Source organism: Podarcis melisellensis, assembly GCF_964234715.1.
Source record: "Podarcis melisellensis genome assembly, chromosome: 4".
Taxonomy (NCBI): domain Eukaryota; kingdom Metazoa; phylum Chordata; class Lepidosauria; order Squamata; family Lacertidae; genus Podarcis; species Podarcis melisellensis.
Genome location: NC_138531.1, coordinates 80384398 through 80408604, shown reverse-complemented (window position 1 = coordinate 80408604; position 24207 = coordinate 80384398). Strand labels below are relative to the sequence as shown.

Genomic DNA, 24207 nt, shown 5'->3' with positions numbered 1-24207 from the left:
CTCTCGCTGGCTTTACAGGTCAACCATAGGGCTGTGCTATGTGACATGTTGATGATCCAGGATTAGTTCAGAGTTAAAATTCAGCTCACCCAAAACCAACAGTGGGTACATGGAATTTACTGAACCCTTATGCCAGTGCTGCAACTTATCAGAACAAGGAGTGTGCAGGTAGGCTTTAACAGAGCACAACAAGCAAAGAGCTTGGAAAGTTTATCCTAGCATAGAGAGGCAGTGGTGAAAAAAGTTCCTGCTGGATTTCTAGCTGTCTGAGCTACTGTGCCATGAAGCTCTATGGGGTGGAGGTGTTCCTAACCCCATAATTCAAATCAAGGACTATTCTGTGGGGAAATTCAGTGAAGACCACAGACTCCTGTGGGGAAATTCAGTGAAGACCCCGGTGTGGTGTAGTAGTTAAGGTGTTTTATTCAAACCTGAGGCACTTTGGGTCAGATCTCCACTCCGCCACAAAACTTAGGCCAGCTGCTTAACCCACCTCACAGGGCTGTTTTATTTATTTAGGAGCGGTAGTGGATATAAACCACTTTTAAAAAACCTTTAAGTAGCACACAATAATGCAAAACAATTATGCACAGGTATGAAAGAACACACAGACAAACCGCTGTGGTGAGGATAAAGGGATGGGTGGTTGCAGCTATCTATTCCTTTGGGAAGCAGGCAGAAATAAAAATAAAATTCTGGCCGTGCACAGTCTTCGCATCGCATGCTCCGGAATCTTGGCACCGAAAAGAGGCTCTGGGGCTCAGAACAAGCCTTTCTCTCTCCGACCCCGTCAGGGGGTCGCCCCAGCCTCCCCGGCCCAGGCAGCCTCTCACCGTTTTCTTCCCCAGCTCCCGCCGGTGCTGCTGCTGAGCGTTAAAGGCAGCGCCCACCGGGGACCAGCTGGTGCTGACCCATCTCTGGGGAGCGGAGCCGCCGGCCCGGCCGGGCGGGCCCCACCTCAGGCCGGTGGCGGCAGACCGCGCCACACGACCGCAGCCAGCCAGCATGGCGGCACCGGCCGGCCTCCCCGCCTGCCTGCTCGGCCTGTACTCTTTTTCTTGAAGGGGGAAAGCTGCTTTCGCTACACGCCGACCAGGCCGCTAGAGTGCCTCGGCCTCGCTTGTTCCTGGTTCCGGCGGCAACCTCTTACGCGGCCGGGCCGTGAGGAGGAGCTTCGCCGCCTCCCCTCTCGCCTCCTGGAGGCAGACATTCGCCCCGGTGTGGCGGCAAGAGGGATTTCCGAGCCAGGTGGCGCTTCGGCTTTCCGTGCTTATGTTTTCAATTATTATCCTTATCCTCCGAGGCGGCGGCGGGCAGCTGAAGGAGATGATGGTAAAGATGATGGTGCGCCGGCTCTACTTAGTTTTTGAACGCTGTTTTAAATAGGGAAAGCGAATGAACTAGTAAATAATGCAAGCAAGCAAGAATCCTTACAAAAAGGGGGTTGCAACTTTTCACGCTGCTCTAGTGTTGCAAGGCATTTTGTTTGCTGCCTTTTTTTCACCTGAAATAATATTTAAAAACGACGCCCCATCCTTGCACCTTGCATGGACGACATTATTTACAGCTCTACCACTTTTAGGTGTAAATACTACACCCGAGCCACAGTTTGCTGTGCAGATTTCATCTGAAGTGGGAATCTTTCTGAGACGAATGGGCAGCCCAGGCCCCATATATAAATATAAAATGGCCTCCCCCTCGCCGCCAAGGAAGAGGCCTGAGTGAAGATCATTCTACATTATGCACAAAGGGTGGGGGAAGAATAAAGACCCACATCTGGATCTGCTGCCCCTGCAGATCCTGCTGCCTGAAGCGGTTGCTTCACCTTGTCTCATGTGTGGACCGGCCCTGCTGATGGGTTTTACACCCCAGAAATGTGAATTCGGTGGAGTGGTATAGTGGTTAGAGCATGGGATTCAGAGGGAGAGCAGCCAGCTTCAAGTTCAGTCATGAAACTTGCTGGCTGCCTCTGGGCCAGTCACACTCTCTCACATGCTTCCTCTCAGGAGCTCTGGGCAACATTGAAGCATTTCTCCTCCTGAGAGGAAGCATGGGATGTAATAAATAAGCGTACTGTACTGTGTAATACTAAATAAATGAATTAAATAAATTTGGATAGCAGTCTTATTGCCCTTCACTCAAATTTGGCATCAAGGAATATTCCTCTCCCCTCTGTCTGTCTCACACATTTAGAATTCCAGAGTAATGTGAAATAATTTTTTATACCCCATAAGATAAGACACTAAATAGGTAAAAGTATGCTTTATTGCAGGCAAACATTGTCCAATGTTCAGAAACATTGTAGCATGTTAGAGAAAATGCCAACTACAGCACCAACCATAACAGGGAACCTGAATTTGCTTGGCTCGTCACCACTGCAAAACAGAAAACTCAAGTTCTACAGACTAAGTGGGAACTTGAGAGGGTGGGGAGTGGCAGAAATAGGATAAATTTCTTCAGGTCCTGATGCAGCATCTAGCAAACAAGCTCAGTGCATCTTGGCACACGCATACAAAAGTAGGTTGTGCAATTTAATCCAGGTCTAGCTATTCTGGCAAAAAGTATAGGATCTTAATCTCCTCATTTAAAACAAACAAACAGCAACACCCCCTTATCCCAGGGTAAGATAATTCTCCACATTTGTGATTCTGAGGGTTACATATGGTGTTGCAGGCAGGCAGAATTGAGATATGGCCTAGTTGGCCTAGTTTTCAGATTTATTCTTCAAAACCAACAAAACCGCTCCTGGGAATATTTATAAAATGTTTAGCATCAAGGGCTATGTCACTGACCAGGAGCTATTAATATGCTCTTGTGAGCTTTGTTGCCATACAAATCTCGATGTGAGAAATAAGTAATAGTATGTATAATTGGCATCACATTAGAAACAAAACAGATCACAAACTAAGAAGTGGTATAGGCGCTGCTGTCTCTGAGGTACTAAATATAAGGAAGCCTGTGAAGGTCGTGTCATCATCAGGGTCTGCAAACAAACCATTAGAAGTCCCATGGGTCTGCAGCCAGATCTGATCACCTTTCTGCAGCTCCAAGATGGTCGCTCCTGAGGCCTGGTCTTCACCACTCTGGTAGCTGTCTGCGGTGTGGAGCATCCTGTTCCCATTTTTCATCAGAGCTACCTTAACGTTCCTTGAATAGACAGTGATGTGGTAGGTGAAGTAATAGACACCAGGAATCTGGCAGGTGAATACCCCAGTGGCTGTGTTATAATGGTTTAAGCCGTTATACATCACTTTGTCAAATTTGATGGGAACGTTGAGAGGAGGAAACTTAGTGGTGAGACCTACACTGAAGGCACTTCTCGGGATGACTGGGGTACTACCAAGTTTTCCCTTTTCTCCCCTGTCTCCCTTCCATCCCCTTTCTCCCTGGATTCCTCTACTGCCCTTGGGACCTGGGCCTCCCACCTCTCCTTTTGGACCAATGGGGCCAATTGGTCCAACGGGACCCCTTAAGCCTATTTCGCCTTGGACTCCAATTTCACCTTTAAGTCCTTTTGGGCCAATGGGCCCAATGTCCCCTTTTGTCCCCTTTTGTCCTTGCAGTCCTAGCTCTCCCTTTTGACCTTTATCACCCACAGGACCAGGAATTCCCTTAGGGCCAAATTTCCCAGGCCAGCCTCTTGACCCTTTATTTCCTTTGTTCCCTTTCTCTTCAACTCTGCCATCAGCTCCTAAAAGCAAAGGAGAACGAGAGAGAGAGAGAGAGAGAGAGAGAGAGAGAGAGAGAGAGAGAGATTTCTTTTATTTAAAAGAATGGTTTAATTATCTAGTATCAGATTGTTAGGAGCATATGTGCAAGATAACAGGAAAAGGAATTCGTCATTCTTGTATTAGCTAACACTGCGCTGATAGGAGATGAGAAGGTCAAGGACGGCCTTGGAATTTTCAGAGCACGAGAGAAAGTGTTGTGGGAGAAAAGAGATTTTCCAGAGTTGCAATTTAGCTGTCATTTGGGATATATATATATCCAAACATATAGGAAATGGGAGGATTCCAGACTACACTTTATTTATGATGTGCTCAGTGAAGTGCTTAAGACATACAGTGGGAGACAGTGACCTCTATCCTCCAACAGTGGCACTTTTTAATTCACTTGACATTACTGCAAATTAAATGCCCCCCCCCCCAATTAGGTAGGTTTGCATTAAAATCTTAGCTGAACCTCATCCCTAACCCATGAAGATTCAGCTGCATTTATGCATATCCCCTCAGGAGCAGGTAACAAGCTAAAATGTTTTTCAGTGAAACCACTTTTTGCTCTCACCTGAATCTCCCTTTTCTCCATTTATGCCATCTGTGCCTGATTTTCCAGGATGTCCTGGTTCACCTAGCCGAGAAAAAGGCAGTGTCAGTTCTGTTAAGTATTTCATTCTAAAAAAGGTGATGTTTAAGCTTTCTGCTTTTGGAGTGCAAAAATGACCTCACACCCTGCAACAACACACAATTCTGTTCCATCAGGGAGAACTGGAATGCACAAAATCCAAGGCAGTGCAAGATAATTTAGGGAAGCTTTTTTAGGGAAAAAAGCTTTTTTAGGGAAGCTTTTAATGTTTAATAAGTTATTGTATTTTAGTGTTTTATTGGAAGCCACCAAGAGTGGCTGGGGAAACCCAGCCAGATGGGTGGGGTATAAATATATTATTATTATTATTATTATTATTATTATTATTATTATTATTATTATTATTATTTTCCTGCAAGCAGTACCACTGGTCATTGCTTACACAGGTACAGAGGTACAGCCATCTTGAGTACGTGCATTATATCACCTGTTCATATTTTTTACTGATCGATTCTAAGTTAATGGCTGGGTGACTTTGGTCTTCTGTAATTAGCTTCGCTTTTTAAAACTGGAAGTCCTACCTCATTCGTTATCTTTATCAACCAACCATTCATTAGCCAAGCACTCACACTCAGCAACATTATAACTCCCATACAAAGGATCACTGCCAGGTATACACATATCAGAGACTCATCCCATCTCTGAAACACTAATGCACCACACTCACTGGAATCTGAACCACCAAATACTGCTTTCCCATCTCTCACCTGAGAGGGGCTCACAGCAGGCTCTCATAGGGGAAGGGGATAAAACTTCTTACATTCATTAACTCCCAACCACATAATTGCACTACGCATAGTACTGCACAGCCACAACTCCTGACAACCCATCAGCATTGGTTGCAGACACAAACATTAACCTCACACCCAAAGTAGCCTTGAATATCACCGTAAACTCAATTGTTACAGTGAATCAGTGGCTCATAGTGAATCAGTGGTATAACTTGCTCATGGGGTTCTCGTGATGACAACACATGTGATACCTGTGTCTCCTTTTTCACCCTTTGGTCCATCGCGTCCGTCACGTCCTGGTATGCCGTTGTGTCCAGGGTTCCCAGGGATGCCAGGAAACCTTTCATTGCAACTGTTCTGTCTTTGTATTTCTTCTGTGCTGACTGTAACAGCCAGCAGAATAATCCAGATTTTCATGCTATCTAATTTCAGCTGAAGGAATCAATATATTTAAAAGCAAAAAACCAACACAAAACAACCAGTGAATAGCATGCTTTGCAAAATAAATACTATGTTTCAATCATAAAGTTGTTGTGCATCTTCATCTTGTTTTAAATGCATTTGAGAGTTTGCTAACACATGCTGTCAATTGGGCACAAGGTTATATAGTGTAGGGGGTGGGTGGGTAAAATTCATTTAGATAACAGAGGAGGTTACTGTGAACATACAAAGTTGTATTATACTGAGTCGGACCATTAGTCCAGTTAGTCCGGTGCTCCGTACTCTGTCTAGCAGCAGCTCAGAGATCTCAAGAGGAGGAATCAGGGTTTTTTGGGGGGGGCGAGGAATAGAGATGCCTGCATACAAAGTCTGTACTTTGTCACCGAACAAGTCCTTATAGGTTGCTATAGTCCATAATTCATTTAGGTTAGTGAGACTTCCTATGGGAAGTATATAAACCCCTTAATCAAGAGCTAATTTTAGCAGCGAGCAAATATTTTAAAAGAATACAACTTAATAATGTACTGGTGGGGGGCGAGTACCAATGCTTTCCCCCTAAAATTACATTTGTTCAGTTTGTCAATGCTCATCTTATTTGCATATGGCTCAGAGCATGTATCTCATTGTTCTCAGTTGCTTTTCCATCCAGACAGCTGGTAGGGCCAGGCTACCTTTGCTCCAGAGGCAGAACTTGGATCCTATTCTCCAGGTGACCAGAGGGAGCCTTCTCAGTGGTGGCACCCCTGTATAGAAATCCATCCTCAGGGAGGCCTACCTTGCCATCCTTTGGGCATCAGCCCTTGTTATTTTCAGGAATTTTACTCTCTCTCATTTAATGTGTTGTGGTTATGTCTTAGTAGTTTACTTGTTTTATACTGAAAACCGCCCAGTGAGGCTCAGATGAAGGCCACTCCACTTAGGGCTGGGAAAACCTACCCCCCCCCCGTTTGAAAAGTTGCTGCTAGTCCATAGACAATTCCTGAATTGGGGGGACCAATAGTCTCACTCAGTACAGTATACGACAGCCCCTTTGTCCCTAACATACATGGAATATTTTTTCTAACAGGAGACTTTATGTTCAACCTCTACATATTTGCTCATCTACTCCCCAGGCATAGTTTGTACCCAAGTCTTACCTTTTCTGCCACTGCCTATCAGGATATGTTTTTGGGTATCTTGTGCTTAACACTCAGGCACTGTATGTGAAGCTAAAGCAAGGGCAGCTGGGGAGTAGGTTACTAAGTTCTAAAAGCTGTTATCCAGTTTTCAGATACGCTCAATGATTAATATGGAGGCAGGTGCCAGGATATTTATGTGGAATGATTCCAGCACTTAAATATTAATCACCAGTGTACAGTGTTTTGTCAGTTTTCCACTTGAACCCCCAAAGTCCGTTCTTGTTAACTGCACAGAGCTTTACCATGGTGTCATCTGCACTATGCATTTAAAGCAGTATCACATGACTTTAAACAGTCATGACTCCCCCGCCAAAGAATTATGGGAACTGTAGTTTGTTGAGGGTGCTGATAGTTGTTAGGAGACCACTATTCACCTTAACAGAGCTACAATTCCCAGAATTCCCTCTGAAGAGGGATTAGTGTTAAACCACTCTGAGAACTGTAGCACTGTGAGGGGAACGGGGTCTTCCAACAACTCTCAGCACCTTTAACAAACTACAATTCCCAGGATTCTTTGAGGGAAGTTTTTTTTTAAGGATCTTCTTTTAAGATTGAAAAATTCCTGCCCCACTTTCAAATAATGCATCCCCTCAACGTCTCCCATTAATAATATCACCTTACTGTATTTTACTCATCCCATGAATAGTTTGCTTCTAACAATGGAACCTTTGTCCAGGAACCTTTGGACAATAAGTGGTTTAATAATTTTTGGAAGCTTCCTAGAATTAGAGAATTGTAGGGTTGGAAGGGACCGTGAGGGTCATCTAGTCCAGCCCCCTGCGATGCAGGAATCTTTTGCCCAATGTGGGGCTCAAATCCATGACCCTGAGATTAAGAGTCTCGCTTCCTACAGACTGAGATCTTTGATCAGTGACTAAAGGCTTAAGGAAGGGCCAAACACTGCCCTTTTGCAATTGGGAGAGGAATAATTTAGTGGATTGAGGTGATTTCTTTTGGAATAATAGAACTGTAGAGTTGGAAGGAACCCTAGGGGTCATTAGTCAAACCCCTGCCATGCAGGAATCATAACTAAAGCATCAGATGGCCATCTAACCTTTGTTTAAAAACCTCCAATGAAGGAGAGTTTTGGATATTTATGGTCTGACTACGGGGCTGTCAAGAGAATTCTGATGGAAACAGGAGTGGAAAATGCCGGTGTTCACTGATTTGTCCCACATCCGGAACTGCAATCAAGTCTTGTGAATGTGGTCAGTATTCACTGTTGTTTTCAGCCCAGAAACTATGAGTAACGGTACGTAATTGATCGAGGTTTCCAATTTGCATTGCATTTACTCTTCATTAAAATAATTTGTGTGGGAATAAAGTAATGATTAGCCAATTGTGTAACATTTCCCCAGAGTGGCCGGCGAGACAAATTATGTACCGGTAGTTTTTGTCAGAAGCCAAAGTGCAGCAGAGAAGAAAGTGTTATAGGTGACCAACACAGAGTGGAATGGAAACCAGTGTCTTCTTGCATCCCTATCTGTAGACCAAATAAACTGAACTACTGCTATATTGAGGTCATTTTCTGTCTTATAGGGAACTCTGCAAACAAAACTCCCTCCAGCATGAAGTTCCACGCAGCATTTCTTGCAGAATGGAATTCTCTTCCAGGTTTGTCTTACTGGCCAGCTCTGGGACAAACTAAATGATACGTTAAATAAATGTTCACATTTGCATTTCTCCAATCTTACACGTTTTTCTATATTAGCCTCAGGCAAGCCCAGCATCAAAACATTTTCCAGGTGACTTTCCCTCCCTGCATCCCTGACTGTTATTTGCCCTGGGAGGGAAACTGCTATGGACATAAATAACAGTTTCATTATGAAGTATGTATGAACAGGGGGTGCGGGTGAAGCTTTTTGGTTAGAAAAATGGCATGGGGACTGCCTGCCCCTTCCATCCACTCACAATATAATCCTGGTCTTTGGGGGAAGGGGGATGAAATGTTATCATGTTTTTGACTTACATGGACCATTTAGTTGCTTTCTTGGAAATTCAAATTTACTTGTTTCTGCAGTACCAAACCCTTCTAGCTATCATAATGCACACCAAAGTGGCCCATGTGTTCTTTCTGAATGTATCTTTAGCCAGCAATTGTGTCTACTTACATTTGCATGAGACATTCGGGCAACTGTACCCACCCACAGATAGACATATGCATTTTTTTGGCTTGTGCACAACATCACATACAGTGACTGAGAAAGCAGCCAACCTTTCCACCTTTCTCAATTTGCTCTCTCTTAGAAAACGAGGAAAAGATGCAATCCTATTTACAGAAGCGGCAGCAGCAACACCTGTTGGTATCTGCCTTGGATCCAAATTGATCTTACGTATGTTTAGTTTTTTAAAGCTCTTTTTATCTGTTTCTTTAAAAAAATGTTATATGTGCAATAACTTTAATTTTTTTATATATGTTATTGTAAATTCCTTTGGGATAACTCATGCAAAATGAGAAGTTACGCAAGCTAAATGTTAACTAGATGTAGCACGGGGGGGGGGGGAGCCTTAGTTCGTAGAGCAAGATTATAAATAGACAAAATAAACAAAACAAATGATATTTTGCTGTCAGATAATGTTCAAATATTTAAAGCTCACATACAATATTTTATATGCTATGAACAAGTCACAAACATTGAAACTGTACAGTTGAAATTATGTAAGACACAGCTGAGAAATGTTAAGTTATGCACATTCTTAATTAAAACATATAAAGTTAGAGCAAGGTACAAGGAATGTACGTTTGTAGATTCATTCCCAGAAGATATTTTTTAAAAAGATATAAAACATACAGAATGCAAATAAATCTGGCAACAAATGATACAGCAAACATCATATGAAGGTAAAGAGATCCTATACATTATACATTTAGCTGTCAACAGCCAAGTAATATTTTTTTCTGAAGCCAGGAATTCTGGCTTGAAACATATGTAGCAGCGCAGAGCTGTTAAGATGCATAAGAACATATACAGAAGGCGGGGAATTGTTAGAGAACACTTGTCAAAATATACAAGCAAGTTGAACAAGCAGGCCTAATATTTATCAACAAAGTTAAATCACAGAATCATTCAGAAGGTGTCTTCAATATGCAAATATACATTGAGAAAGAAAAGGCAGTCAACAGAAATATACCATTTATTTATGGCTAAGGTCCTTTGGCTCAAACTCCAAGCTAAAATCTACAATATATTTAAAAAGTAAAAAGAATGCCCCGCACAAAAAAATGTGAAAAGTTTCAGTTAAGCTCCTTCACTTTTGTATATTGTATATTGAAACACAAGCCACTGTAAAACCTAGATTATTTATTTGCTAAAAGATGCTAGCAGCAAGCCAGAGAGTTAAGAGTTTGGAGCTAGTTTAGTCCAGTAGAAACAAGGAAAAGTGTGTTTTGAGGGTTATTTGCACAAATGCTGTGCTTTAGCATTGTGAGGAACTTCATAATCAGTGGTCATATGAGAATATGACCAAAAAAAAAAAAAACAAACCACTTACAAGCATTGCAGTAGAAATTAACAGCAGTTCGGTTTAGACTGGGGTGGGGGTGTTATGCAAATTTAAACTCAACAATGTTATTTAATTTGATGAAGCTCAAGGTCAGCTTGTGGTGACCTGCAAAAACAATACTGTATTCTTAAAGCCCACTTCCCTACAGACCCAGGCCAGGAACTAAAGGCAATGATGGAGGAGCTTGTGGTCTTCCAAATATTGTTAGACCCCAAGTTCCATCAGCCTCAGCCAGCATGGCCAATGGGCAGGGAAGATGGAGAGTTTGGAGTCCAGCACCATTGTGGAGGGTGAGAGATTCCCCACCTCTGATCTATTTTGGTCCTGTACAGTGGTACCTCAGGTTAAGTACTTAATTCGTTCCGGAGGTCCGTTCTTAACCTGAAACTGTTCTTAACCTGAAGCACTACTTTAGCTAATGGGGCCCCCTGCTGCCGCCGCTCCACCAGAGCCCGATTTCTGTTCTCATCCTGAAGCAAAGTTCTTAACCTGAAGCACTATTTCTGGGTTAGCGGAGCCTGTAACCTGAAGCGTTTGTAACCTGAAGCTTATGTAACCTGAGGTACCACTTTATTTCATAAATAGCAGGTCTCTAGGGTGAAATTGGAAAAAACAACTTTTGACCCAGTTGCAGATGTCTGCTGTGATAAATCAGTTCTTAAAAGAAATAGTGTAAAACGGAAAAAAGCCAACTGAGTGAGATCAAGCCTTTGGACTGGTCTGAAATGGCTCTTTGGATTTTGGGCTGCACGATTATATAAGGTCTGATTTAGCAAACCCATTCCGCTAGCAGTAGCCAGTGTGAAAACTTCCACTAGCACAATGAGAATTCCCTCCTTCCCCAAATCTGCTCTGAAGGGTCAGGAAACACCCCTGCCAACAGTGTGGAGGGGGAGGGGATATTGTTCCATTGGGCAAGCAAAGATGCTTGCTGTGACAGAACAATCTCCTTAGTGCTCCAGTGAACTCCACCCACTGAATTTCCAGGATAATTTGAGAGCATGTTTAATCACAACCCCAGAGTCGTTCACGACTCGACTTAATTGTCAGGGGTCCCTTTACCTTTACCTTAAGCCCAATCTATTCTTCCAGCCTTCGTATTTTCCAAAATCAAAACATTCTAAACAAAGTTATTAATATTAAAGCAACCCCACAGCCTTAATATGCTGCAACCACTACCACCTTCACGCAAAGCAAAATTTGGCTGCAAAAAGGGGTCAAGGTGAAGAGGTTTGTTAAATAAAGCGGCTTTGGTGTGCAAGGTACTATACACAACATTGTTCCTGAGTAACCTGAATAATGATAAACATTTCCCTCTCTTTGTAATGTTTTGAGTTTCCTGAAGGGAGTAACATCAGTGCATCTACAAGCAAATCCAAAGCATTCTGCTCCATTCCAGTGCTAAAACAGCAGTGTTCCCTGGGCACAATTCTGCAGGTATGAGGGCAATGAGTGTCAGCTATAGCGGTCCATTCTCATCCTTCTGTCTCCTATCAAGCTGCCATAATGAAGGTACACTTGTCAGCCAGGCAATTTGTGTCAGTGGGAGGGTCAAACGTATCTAGCACCACCTGGAGAATCTCCTGGGCTTCTATTCCCTGCTGTTGTAGAAGCTAGGGTCATTCAATGCAGTGAAATAAGGGGTGAGTTAAGTCAGACAAGAGGAAATACTTCTTCACAGTGCATTCTCAAGCTGGGGAATTCCCTTCCACCAGCAGTACTGAGGGCCGCCAACATGGCTGGCTTAAAAAGGGGGATTAGACACATTCATGGAGGATAAAGCTATCAATGGTTGCTAGTTGCAATGGATACAATATATCCAATATCAGAGGTGGTATGCCTCTGGGTACCAGTTGCTACTGCATTTATGTCCAGCTTGTGAGCTTCCCATAGTCATCTGGTTGGCCACTGTGAAAAGCAAGGTGCCTGACTAGAGAAGCTGCCTAATGCAGCAAAGTTCTTTTTATGCTCCATAGGCCAGGAAGGGCTGGGGGGAGTGGCAGAAGCATTGATGCAAATTGCCTGGTTCTGGCAGAGAGCAGACAACAGCAGCAGCAGCAGCACTTCAACAGGAGCAGAGAATAGACCTTGGAGACCACTGTTCTATTTACCCTGCATTCTATACCCACAGGGGCACAGGACTACAGCACTGAACAACAGTCTGAACAAATTCTTTGTTATCACGGCATAGGCACCTAGACTATGGCAGACACAGCCCTGTGAGTGGGTCCATCCAGCTTTCTCAAGTTTTGTGGTCGTGCAATGATAAATGTGAAAAGGTTTTAAAACTGTAATCAACCCTGGTGCAGGCACAGTGGCCAAAACAGGACCACTGAAAAACTAGAAAGAGATGGCAGCATGCTTGGGGAAGATCTGGGGTAAGCAGAAGTACCCAAAATAGATTTTTTAAACTCATAAACCTAAGGGGACAACACCGCTGAGAAACAGCCCATTGAGGACTGAGCAGTAGCTGCAGAGTGTTGTCAGTTGGAAAAGAAAACTGGAAAACTGGAGGTTGGGAGGAGGGAATGGAAGGTATTGCTGAATGGCTGGCTAACACCCTCCAGCTACAATAGAAGAATGCATTGCAATGTTTTGCTGCTTGTTCCAGTTGTTGAAAATAATTTTATGCCACATTTTCAGAGTGAATGGAACAATATAATGTAATAATAATTTATTATTTATACCCCACCCATCTGGGGAAGGAAGGCTGTGCCTTCAAAAATCAACTTGCAAAGCAGGTGACTACAAATCAGGTGGGCTATCAAGACAGTTGTTTTTGTCTCAGTTGAAATGATTTTTTAAAAATACTTTAACAACCACTATGACTAAAATGCCCGTCTGTAATTCCATATATCCAGATCTCAACTATTTCATTTGGGAACAGGAAAAGAATATTATTGAAATGCAAGCAGTGAGGTTCACAGCATGCTGGGCAATCCAGTTTAGCATCAGTGTCTTTTTACAATCATTGCTAAGCTATGTACAGAAGGCATATCTAACACGACAGTCTTCGATGTGCTACTTCCACTTGCCTGTTAATAAAAGATCCATTTTCAAAAAGATGGAAAATGCAGGTGCCATGCCAAAAATTTATCCAGTATCAAAGGCAGATCTAAGGAAGTATGACTGGTATGGCTGCCCTGGGCACGGAGTTTCTGGACCACTGTAGCAGGTGTCGCAACTATAAAGTCCATTGGAAAGTAAGAGGCAGGGGGTGCAGGATTTTGGACTCACACAGGGTGCCACTAAAATTTGAGATGCCCAGGTCCGTGACTGCCTGACAATTTCTGTTGTGCTTATCTTACTTTTGAACTAATCAAGGGGTGTTTGCAAGTGCCCTTTCGTTCATCCTACAAATCATCTCTCCAATGGTTTGCACTCTGCAGCCCTCCCAGATGCCTGCGCTTCAATTAAACAATCTTTTTTTAACAACATACACCCTTGCCAAACACCTGAGTCTCACTGAATTCAATGCATGTGTTTTAAGCATTCTCATTGAAATTAATGGGGTTTAAAGGTGACACACTTTTGCCAGAGTCTATATGCTCTGTCTGCTGGTGGCAGGGAGCAAGAGAGAGAAAACTGGAAGTTAATAAATCGCCTACCCCTAACCACATCTACCGAGAGGTAAGGTCAACTGATTTACTTTCTAGTAAATATGCTTAGGATGTCAGCCAAAGGCTTTATATTTCACCCTGTAGTTAAATAACCTTGGCTGTAGCCCATTGTCCTTCATATATTTTAACAGATTTACCCCCTTTCTCTTCCCCCGCCCCAAGTTGTATTCACAGTAAAAATAAATAACTTTTAAAAATCCTGAATCAACCTTCATTATCAGATAAAGTTCTGGCCATCAACATAACTGGTAATTGGATAGACTGGATATCTTTTGGAAAACAACCTTTGAAATAGAACTGTCCCACTACTGAGTCGATAATACTTAGGCTAAAGTTGCATTAATATAGAACTACTGAGATAGCGAAATAGTAGTGTGTGCCATAAACTTCAATTTATAACAGCTTTCTCAGGTAGAATATTCTGTAAATGCTGTATTAAAAGCAGCTTCATATTCACAGAACAAAGCAAAGCAAAACAAGAAAACATAATTTTAATAAGCCATAAACCGGCCACATTTGACCTGAGTTTTGATCAAAGTTCATTTCTGATGCCATTAAATGTTCCCTTGTGTGGGATCATTGTGACTGCAAAGAAACAATCCCTGAACGACCCTCTTGGCTTGGCTGATGTAGGCAAGAATAATGAAATCAACAGCATTTTGGAGATATTCTGAAGGTTTTTCTAGGAGTCACAGAAACCAGCTGGAATGATTCTATATTTACTGCAGGGGTGGGGAACCTGTGGCCCTCCAGATGTTATTAGACTCCCAACATCCACCAGCCCCAGCCAGAATGGCCAGTGGTCAGGGATTGTGGATGCTGAAGTCCAGCAACCACTCAAGGACTAGAGATTCTCTGCCCGATTTATAGGAGAGTGACAAAAATCTCCCTTGAGTTAACAACTGGATTTCTGTTTCTCTTATTCATTAGTTGCATTGGCGCCATTAAGAACAGAGAACACTTCAGTTTCTCATAGTGTAAAAAGCAGGCATACTGGAAAGCACAGAGGCAATTTTCACAGGCTAAAACAGCAGCAAGTAACAAAATAAAACAAAACCAGTTTCTTGAAGTGCATTCAATGCATGCAGCAAAGTACCGCTTTTCATAAGGATCCACCCAAGATGCATCGGGCTCTTCCTTCGTCATTTGCAACAGCACGTAAAAATGCATGTTTATCTATTTATGTCACCAAGTGAACATTTTCTCCCATTTTTGCCAGGAAGATGCTAAGGCCTTGCAGGAAGTCCTACTCCTACTTGGTTAAATTAACAAGAAATAAGGACAGTGAAATAAGAGAAATAGGAAGGACGGAGGCTCAGCAGTTCTTGCAGTGGCAGCTAACCTGATCCCAGAGATCCATACGCCTGCTTGGTGCTCACACAGAAGATGGTACCTCTTTTTTCCCACATGCTGCGCCAGTGGGAGGTGGTTGGATACTATCCTTCCTATTTCTAAATTTGGCCATGAATTTATTATTAAGACAGGCAAAATGACCTAAGATATTTAAACCATTCCTTTGGTGCAAGTACAACAACCCTGCACCACCATTCAAGAGTAGCAGCAATTCTGCCCTTGCGACCAAGTGGTGGGTTTCTCATTCAGCAATGTTTATTGACACAAGTCAACATTTGCTTCACATCAAGCCACAGCCTTCTCCACTAAACCGCCGGCAAGTCCTTCTCACTGAAGCAGAGGAAGATCAGGACTCCTTCCCTCCAGAGTTTTCCAGCTGGACCAACCAATTCTTTGACGGCAAGTGGTTCTTCCTTCGCCTTGTAATCTTCTATAGTCCAGGGATCTTCCAGCCACTCATTTCTTGAATGGGGTCAGCTTGTTAAAAGTGTGCCAAAAAATAGAGGGCTTCCGTTTTGGTTCTGCCAGGGCAAAGACCTGCTGTTGTGGGATGCTAGTGGGCACGGTGATGTGACGCTGGTGGATAGGATGTAAACTCTGGTGAGGGGGCGGCATCGGGCACCCACTGTATCCGACACCTGTAGAAAGAAAGCATTGACACCAGGGGTGAGACTTTTGTGGGGACAAAGACTGGGGTGGTGTAAAGTTTGCACAAAGACGTTTGTTTCTGCACCCAAGCTATTGCAAATGTCCACAGTCATACACACAGTCGTACACACAGGTACATGCAAAACGCCACAGTTACAGCCAGCAGACAGCATTGTGATTCCAGGCACAGAAAGCATGGGAACTGCTGTCACCTGGATCTATAATTGTCTGGTCCATGGGCTACCACCTTCCCCACCATGCCCAAGGACAGGCAGGACTCCTCACGAGAAGGAGAAAAGCTTCTTGTGTGAATTAGCCTTTGGTCGGGGTGGGGGTAGCGAAAGAGTCACCTTTCATCTTTCCGTGTCTTGACTTCCGTGCATTTTGCATGGCTTGTTTCTTTTGGTTTTCTGAGATCTCCATTCCTACAATGGAAAAACAAGCCATGTACTTTTAAACACGTCTCAGGTTTTTGACTGCAGGGAAAATAATTTCAGGTTAAAATGTCACACAGGAATGGTTCAGTTTAATGGTGCATTCAAAGGAGAACCTCAGCAGTACAGCACATGCTCTGCATAAAGAAGATTCGAAGTTCAACCCCTGGCATCTCCAGGAGGGTCTGGAACAGATACCTGCCTGAAAACTGGGCGAGCAACTGGCAGTCAGCTGAGAGCCAACCTTTCTGACCTTTGGATCCCAAGATGTTGTTAAGCTACAATTCCCATTGTCCGCTGGCCATGCTGACTGAGGACAATGGGAGTTGTAATCTAACGATTATCTGTGTGGCACCAGTTTGGATGTAGAACAGTAGAAGGTGGCTTTAGAGGAATTTTAGAGCCTGAGACAATAATGAGCTAGCTGGACCAATTGTCTGAGTAAGTAAAAGGTCTCTTCCATTGTTCATATTCAGGAGGCGCAAGGTTTAATTCCCAGCACCAATTTTTAATAAGAGATATGGCAGGATGGGGATTCTGGAAATCACAGTGCAGTTAGCTTAGTGTCTGTCCTGGGAAAACTGGTGGGAAATATTGTTGAAATAAAATAACCAAGCATATAGAAGGGTAAGCCTTGTTGAAGCAGAACCAGCATGGCTTCTGTAAGGGAAAGTCCTTTCTTATTAGCCTATTAAGAGTTATTTACGAGTGTTAACAAGCATAAGATAAAGGTGATCCAGCTGATATATTGTATTGGACTTTCAAAAAGCTCTGGACAAAGTGAGTTCCCTGAGACTGCAGTCAGCTTTGTAAGCTGCAGGTTGGATGTGGACCTTATCAGGATAACAGAAACTGTACCTTGTAAAAGTATCTCAATTTAAAATAAAACTACTGATATCATAATTCAATTACACAAATTTATCATTCAACCAAATTCGGAATATTGCAGAGCTGGAAAAGGTGCTGGTAGTGGGGGGAGGGAGACCAAATAATAATAATAATAACATTATTTATACCCTGCCCATCTGGCTGGGTCTCCCCAGCCACCCTGGGTGGCTTCCAACAAAGTATTAAAATACAGTGGTCTGTTAAACATTAAAAACTTCCCTAAACAGGGCTGCCTTCAGATGTCTTCTAAAAGCCTGGTAGTTGTTCTTCTCTTTGACATCTGGTGGGAGGGCATTCCACAGGGTGGGTGCCACTACCGAGAAAGCCCTCTGCCTGGTTCCCTGTAACTTGGCTTCTCGCAGTGAGGGAACCGCCAGAAGGCCCTCGGCGCTGGACCTCAGTGTCCGGGTAGAACGATGGGGGTGGAGACGCTCCTTCAGGTATACTGGACTGAGGCCATTTAGGGCTTTAATGGTGAGCACCAACACTTTGAATTGTGCTCAGAAACATCCAAAGTAGCATTTGGAGTCCAAGATTTCAGTTGGGAATGAGGTTTTAGTCCATATTTTATTTAGCTTCCCTACTGTATGGCGACGTATCCAAACCCCATGAATGAGAGGCAGGTTAAAGGCTGTGTCATGTGCTCAAAAATCCTAAACAAGGTGTGGGATTGTGAATGACAGCTGCAGGCAGAGAATGTTGTAGAAGCAGCCATGACTGTAGGGGCAGGTGCTACTTTTCAGCAAACCATCCATCAGTGAGGCTGAAAATGTGAATGACTGTTGGAAAGCAACACCTTTTAGTGAGGTTGTCGCTAATTCATGTGCTGCTTTGTGTTTGTGTCTACAACTTCAGAGTTTGTTAAATGGCACTGCTGGCTTGTTGAGATAACCCACCAGAACTCAAAAGCTTCTATTTTGCAGCAAATTCCATTTATGAGGCTGGCAGTTGGTTTTGTGGGACCCCCCTCTTTTGCTGAATTTACACTGTTCTGTTTAGAACCATGTTATTCATTCTTGTAACAGTTTTAATGTTGTAACTCACACTGGACCTTATGGTGAAGGGAGAGTAAAAAATACTGTACGTCAATCAATCCATCCCCACGCACCCCTAACTCCCCCAAGCCAGCTTCCGACTGCTCAGTTCCAGTGGTAACTGTTAATCAGTAAACTTGCTTATACAGCTGAACCAGGGTTTCCACAAAGCACAGAAATAAGAGAAGTCAACAGAAGACAATACTTGCCCATTTCTTTGTCTTCTTGCACTCGCCTCCTCTCATTTGCAAAGGCCTCCAGCCACCTCTTCTTGTCCCCTGGCTTTTTCCCACAGAATAGATGGACTTCTTCTGTGGCACTATTTACAATTTTGAAAGCATTTTTAACATTGATATTGAAGTCCTTTTCTCTACCGTCCTCAATGTCTAGCACTTCAAACTCATCCATGTCCACCCGGCCCTTGTAGTACAGCATGTCCCTTCTCAAGAGATCTTTCTTACAGAACACAAGCTGGTGGTCAAAGAGAAAGAAAGTCCTTTGCTGGCTCTTGCCTTGCTTGGAGATTTTGGTCAGCTCTCCTGAGTGGATTAATTCTGAGCTTCTGCCTAAAATGTCTTGCCCCTGAAAACGTTTGCAGCAAACAAACAAAAAGTTACGAACTCAATAAACTAAAAGCAACAAAACAATTGCTACAATTAATATTCCATAATATGTCTGGGTCACTTCAGGGAAAGCCGCCTTAAAAATGTCCTCAAAAGCCACCTAAATATCAAGAGGCTACATGCTTGTCTAATTTCAGTTGGTAACTAATTCCAGGTGGCTGGAGCTTCAACACTAAAAGCCCAGTTTCTAAAGCATATCGCTGGGGTTTGTGATATTTTTCAGCAGTGCTCCATCTGAGGATCACAGTTGCTGGACGGAGATATATTGGCATTTTTTGCATATGGATATCTCTGGACTCTTTGGTCACAACAGAATTAAGCATGCCTATGTTCCCTGACAACTAGGTTTAAGAAAACACAGTTCCAGGTTGGGTGGGGCTGTCTTACTCATGTCTTCTCAGTTTCATGCATAGGATTCAATGACTACAAAATAACTGACACCTAAAATTATGGAGCAAAGTATTTTCAGTAGTTGCCCCATTGATGTAGAATTGCCCTCTCCCTGGAGACTGGTTTGGCCCCATCAATTGCTCTCTTTTGAAGAAATGGTATAGAAAAACTTTTCTATACCATTGGGCATTTTTGAGTGTGACGGTTCTGTTCACTGAGATGCTGCTTTGAGAATCCATAAGCTGCTGTTTGTGATTCGTTTTAGTGTGTTGATTGACCAACTGGGTATATCCATTATACTTTTTGTTCCTATTAGTTCTGTTTTGTGCCGTAAACCACTTTTTGACCAATTGTTAAAGAAACAAGCATAAAAAATTCCGACATTATCTGGTGGGTAATAGGTTAGCCACCCCGTCTGTCTTAAGTCCCATTGATTATAATGGATGTATTCTAATCCCAAGACTGGATCTAACTGTCTGCGACTTTTGAGATGAAAACCTCCTGGAAGTGCACCCTTACCTCCCAGTTGACAATGGACACTTGCCAGCGGGCCATCTTGTCTATGCTTTCTAGCCTTCGCTTGCGTTCATTGATCAGGCAGGCTACATTCTTCATGGCTTCATACGCTGCCTTTATATCATTATAGTCGCTGCAAAATGAAGGCAGGCATGGGTCAGTCATTTTACCCTCTTTGAACTCGGCTTGTGAGAGCCATGCAGCTAGACACCAGCAGAAACGAGAGCGCCAGGCCACAAGGGTTTGGGTATGATTCAGAAAAGCAGCACTCATGTCATGATACAGTGAGCATTAAGGTACATGGAATTCAAGCCCAGTATAAATAGCATCATTTTACTTCTGACTTTTCCCAACCACAGTACAGGCTTATGCTGGCATGGTCCTTAAGCGTAGCTATGCTAACCAAGGTTTGCTGATAAACCAGGATTTCAAATGCCATGTGTGCCCTCGCTCTATTTCTCTAAGTGTTAAGAGGATAAAAACATCTGTTAACCTTTGGGCTTGAGCATACCCCTCCTCTGAGTTAATAATGCAATCATTACCCTAGGTTTAAGCTTTGTGTGATATAAAGGTTGAGGCCATAAGAAACTGTCTGAAAACATTTCTGTTAAATGAAAGTTTACACACACACACACACACAGAGAGAGAGAGAGAGAGAGAGAGAGAGAGAGAGAGAGAGAGAGAGAGAGAGAGAGAGAAGCATGTTTCCTGCTTGGCAGGGGGTTGGACTCTCTATGATTCTATATGATTCTATGTGGGGAATGGTAGGGGGGTGACAAGCAGGAGCGGGGTATACTTTGGATTAACAACTAGAGTTAATGGGAACTGTAATCCAAAGCATTGGGAGGGCACCAGGCTGGCGAAAGCTTATATATATACTGTATATATTTAGAGAGTATGCAAATGAACCACTCCATTAGAGAGAGCCTGGCCTATTTTCTTCATGATGCTAGGATCACCCTTTTCATGGAGATTTCTAAGACATTAATGAATAAATACTGGAGAAGCAGAAGGAGGAGAAAGTTGAGGACGGAAGCAGACAACAAAGGAGCTCCCGCCCCCACAACAGTCCTGTTCAGCTGAATCAGGAGCAGGCTGGGAGGAAAAATAGAGCTAATGAAAGGGATTACTTTACTGAAAGAGAGTGTGGCATCAGCAGTGTGACTTCCTGGACTGATTGCACATAAACCAAAACTTTATGGGATCACATGCTTAATTGCCTCAGTGTCCAGACCCCTCCACGTTAATTTTAGGTTTCAGAGCAGGTTTTTGCTGACCATCTCCCCTTGCTGGCCACCACACATCAACATCAATTGTGTGATACACATTCTTACAGCTGAGACAGTGCAGCCCTCTCACTGGACTTTTATCATATCTGCATGTACAGAGGGTATTATTAGTTTGAAAGTGCTATAAGCAGTTATTGCTGTCATGTTGGGTTTCCATATGCAGACAGACAGATGCGGACTCTCTCAAGGACACAATCAGCCTCCTGGGTTCCTGGGAGAGGACTGTACCACCTCAGCAAATGTCATCCTGCACTTACATTTCAGTTACACCCACACCCAGTGCAGAGATGGGAAAACCACAACATGACCATTACAATCATTGTCTGTAAGCCCAGACAACAGCCTACAGACAATGCACAGCTTGCATTTTCCCCTGATTTGTTTCAGAAAGCTAATATGTGCTCGGTCAGATTATTATTCGGACATCCAGTGCAGTGTTGTCTACTCTGATTGGCAGTCCCACTGAGCTACTGTCACTCCATATATGTAGTGCCTTTTAAACTCACAACAACCCTGCAAGTTTTTACAGGGTTCAGCTGTCCTCATATTATCCAGGCTCACAGAAGCACTTTTATTATGAAAATGTTAAACTAAAAGCACACAAAAATTCTGTCCAAGACAGTGACGAATAAACCCTACCCTAAAGGAAATGCATGCAGATACTGGCCATAAATATATAACTGAAGGCCATAATTAACTACATGAGTGTTTGTCTACTACATTTAATCTTATCCCCTTGCAATTCTGTAAAATCATGTTCCTCTTTATTTGACTACTAATATATTCTACACTAAGAATAGGGGAACTTGTACTAGACATACAGGGCAAAAAACATATCCTAACCGATAAGGTTATGAGTCATAAACTACTTAAAACAGAAAGCTTGCACTTAAAAATAGCCAATCCCATTGACTTCATGTGGGCTAAGAAAAACTGAAGTGATTTGTGGCTGAAGGATGCTGTGTCAGGGAATTTTGTTGAATAAAGTAGACATGGCCAGTTAATATGCTGAAGCTACTCATCAACACAATTTAACCACTTCTCTCCACTCGTCAAGTGCAGAAGCAGTATTGGCCTTCTTCCAATGTCACTGATAGCTCATATTTGAAAAGGATATAGAAATCTGAGCTAATGTTTGTGGAAATAGAGTAACAGAACTGGAAGGAACCTCAAAATTCATCTGTTTAGTTCAAGGAAATACAACTACTACATTACTAAAGGTAGCAATAAAGGTAGCTTAAAAACATCTAATTAAGGAGAGTCAACCACCAGTCTGTTCTACTCTTGGAACAGCTTGTGTTGCCAGAACTAGTTCTTCCATAGTTTAGCCTAAAGCAGGGACCACCAATGTGGTACACCTTCCAGATGTTGTAGGCTACAACTCTCATCATTCTTGACTACTGGATATGCTGCCTGGGGCTGATGGACGTTGTAGTCCACAAATCTAGAGGGCACCTCATTTGCTACCCCTGATCTAAATCCTTCTTATAATTTCAGCCCATTGGTTTTGGTCCTCCTCTCTGGAGCAAAAACCACCACCTCAAAATTAGTTCTCTGGAGCAAAAACATCTATGTGAAAGCCTTTTAATCATCTCTTTTCCAGGCTAAAGAGAATGAACTAAGCAGAATGAGAGGGCGGTAGTTGCTGTAGGTTAGTTTGGAAGTGAGTTTGGGGAGGTCCCCTTGGCAAAAACATAATGTTCGCCTTACCTATGTTCCTGAGTGGTGTACTTGAGTAATTCTGCAAGCTGCAGGGGATATTTACAGATTTTCTGAACAGGCGTGAGAAGGAAACCATCAATGGCGATGTCAATCATTTGCTGAAGCAGGCGACAAGCCTCAAAGAAGTGGCGGTACTTGCCCTGCTTCATCAGGTTAGACATCTCAATGCAGGCACTGGGATGATTGTTGCAGTACTCAGAGTAGATAGCAAAGCCTTCTTGCTAAAATGGGGTGGGGGAGAAAATAAAAGCAAAACTGTGGTTAAAATATCAAGGAAGGGATTGGCACGCCCACTCCTGTAGCCATCCCCTTTTCCAATCGCTCCCTTCGATATGCCTTGAAACTGCTCAGAGTTGCTTGCCTTAAGTGCTGAATTTAAACAGCTGCAAATGCAAACCTTATTTCCAAGAAACATTTGGGAGCCCATGTCTTAGGAAGGCACTCCCGGTTGTTCCTTTGCAACATAATTTACATTCAGTGCTGTTCAAAAACAGCACCAAAAGCAAGCCCAGATACAACTGATGTCACATGACAGCAGGTGATTGACAGGCGAGTGGACTTGGTCACCTGTCAAGATTGGCCTGCAGAAGGGTAGCTGCTTTTTGATCCAGCCTGCCAGACAAAAGTGATTCCATACGCCTGACTTAAACCATCACAAAGATTTCTCAGTGAATGTAGGAACAAGACTGGGCCCATTCTCATGGTCTTTAGGACAGACTCAGTGGCAGATTTCTCAGATTTCTGCAGCAACAGTTTCTCCCAAATACGCCACTGAGTGCACTTGCATACCACCGCTTCACACTACACATTTCCCAATACCATCAGGCATCTGGGGTGGTTCATATGAGAACGTGGGAGTGGGGTGGAATAAAAAAAAATGGCGAGACCCCAAAAGGAGCTGAGAATTTAACATACTTCCATATCACTGATTTGAGGTGATAGGAGGCTGAAAGCTTAATCCGTTTGGTGTTCTCATCCATTTTCCAATCACAGCCCCTTCCTCTGTAAAGATCTTACATAGGAACAGAAAACTAAGTTTGAGACTTATCATAGCTGTTCCAGAAGGAACTATCATGTGTGATGTTGACATCTGTGACAGTATGTGAAGGAATCAACAACGCCTGTTTGGATGGTGGTATTGTAAAACTGAGGATCTGCCTTATGGTAGAGGCAGGGAATCTCTCTATTTCTTTGCTATGAAGGGCAACTGAACAATGAGAGAAGTGAATAATGGAAGGTGATGCTGCAGCTGATGGAGAGTTGATACAGGGTCAGTGGTAGGCATAACCAAAGCATAAAGGGGATGGAGTTTGCAGCACTGCAGGTTTGTATAATATGTTCTCTCACTCTCTTATGCTACCCTATCTCTCCCCCCACCCCACCCTACCCCACACACCCCATATCTGTATGTATAATTGGGCTAAGGGTGCATGCAATCTATGGGCCTTAAAGGATTATCCTAGCATTTAATTCT

At 43.1% G+C, this 24207-nt stretch overlaps 3 protein-coding genes and 1 long non-coding RNA gene across 12 annotated transcripts in view; 1 reads left to right on the top strand and 3 right to left on the bottom strand.

Annotated features, from left to right (window-relative positions):
• MIPEP (mitochondrial intermediate peptidase) overlaps positions 1-1148 on the bottom strand; it is a 52263-nt gene extending 51115 nt beyond the window's left edge. The window contains exon 1 of one of the 2 annotated variants that reach the window (XM_081909358.1): positions 834-1148. In XM_081909358.1, the coding sequence (XP_081765484.1) occupies positions 834-1007 (174 nt within the window). In that variant the 5' untranslated portion in view covers positions 1008-1148. Of the gene's footprint in view, positions 1-617; positions 784-833 lie in introns of those variants that run through there. The other variant, XM_081909359.1, reaches the window with a different exon arrangement.
• A 73-nt stretch (positions 1149-1221) lies between these two features.
• LOC309368999 lies at positions 1222-9097 on the top strand. Its single transcript, XR_014167992.1, has 3 exons — positions 1222-1332; positions 6168-7920; positions 8960-9097. It is a non-coding gene; the product is annotated as an uncharacterized lncRNA (long non-coding RNA).
• LOC309368964 (uncharacterized protein) lies at positions 2165-8951 on the bottom strand. The gene is made up of 4 exons (XM_081909416.1): positions 8824-8951; positions 5345-5525; positions 4285-4347; positions 2165-3691 (listed from the first exon to the last, which is right to left on the bottom strand). The coding sequence occupies exons 1-4, from the start codon at positions 8896-8898 to the stop codon at positions 2898-2900; spliced, it is 1113 nt and encodes a 370-aa protein (XP_081765542.1). The 5' UTR covers positions 8899-8951; the 3' UTR covers positions 2165-2897.
• Positions 9098-15422: 6325 nt separating the features above from the next.
• The window catches only part of SPATA13 (spermatogenesis associated 13), a 101772-nt gene continuing 92987 nt past the window's right edge, over positions 15423-24207 (bottom strand). For all 8 annotated transcript variants that reach the window (XM_081909298.1, XM_081909302.1, XM_081909299.1 and 5 more), the window contains 5 exons: positions 22722-22954; positions 19726-19855; positions 18403-18775; positions 16188-16262; positions 15423-15827 (listed from right to left, as the gene is read on the bottom strand). In XM_081909298.1, coding sequence (XP_081765424.1) covers positions 15646-15827; positions 16188-16262; positions 18403-18775; positions 19726-19855; positions 22722-22954 — 993 coding nt within the window. In that variant the 3' untranslated portion in view covers positions 15423-15645. The remainder of the gene's footprint in view (positions 15828-16187; positions 16263-18402; positions 18776-19725; positions 19856-22721; positions 22955-24207) is intronic.

Excerpts from the sequence above, each read along its gene's own strand:
- LOC309368964 (XM_081909416.1), bottom strand. The coding sequence starts at position 8,898 with ATGTTGTGCACAAGCCAAAAAAATGCATATGTCTATCTGTGGGTGGGT. Across the intron at positions 5,526-8,823 it reads CCCGAATGTCTCATGCAAAT|CTGAAATTAGATAGCATGAA; the intron begins GTAAGTAGACAC and ends TGATTCCTTCAG. Across the intron at positions 3,692-4,284 it reads TGGAGAAAAGGGAGATTCAG|GAGCTGATGGCAGAGTTGAA; the intron begins GTGAGAGCAAAA and ends CTTTGCTTTTAG.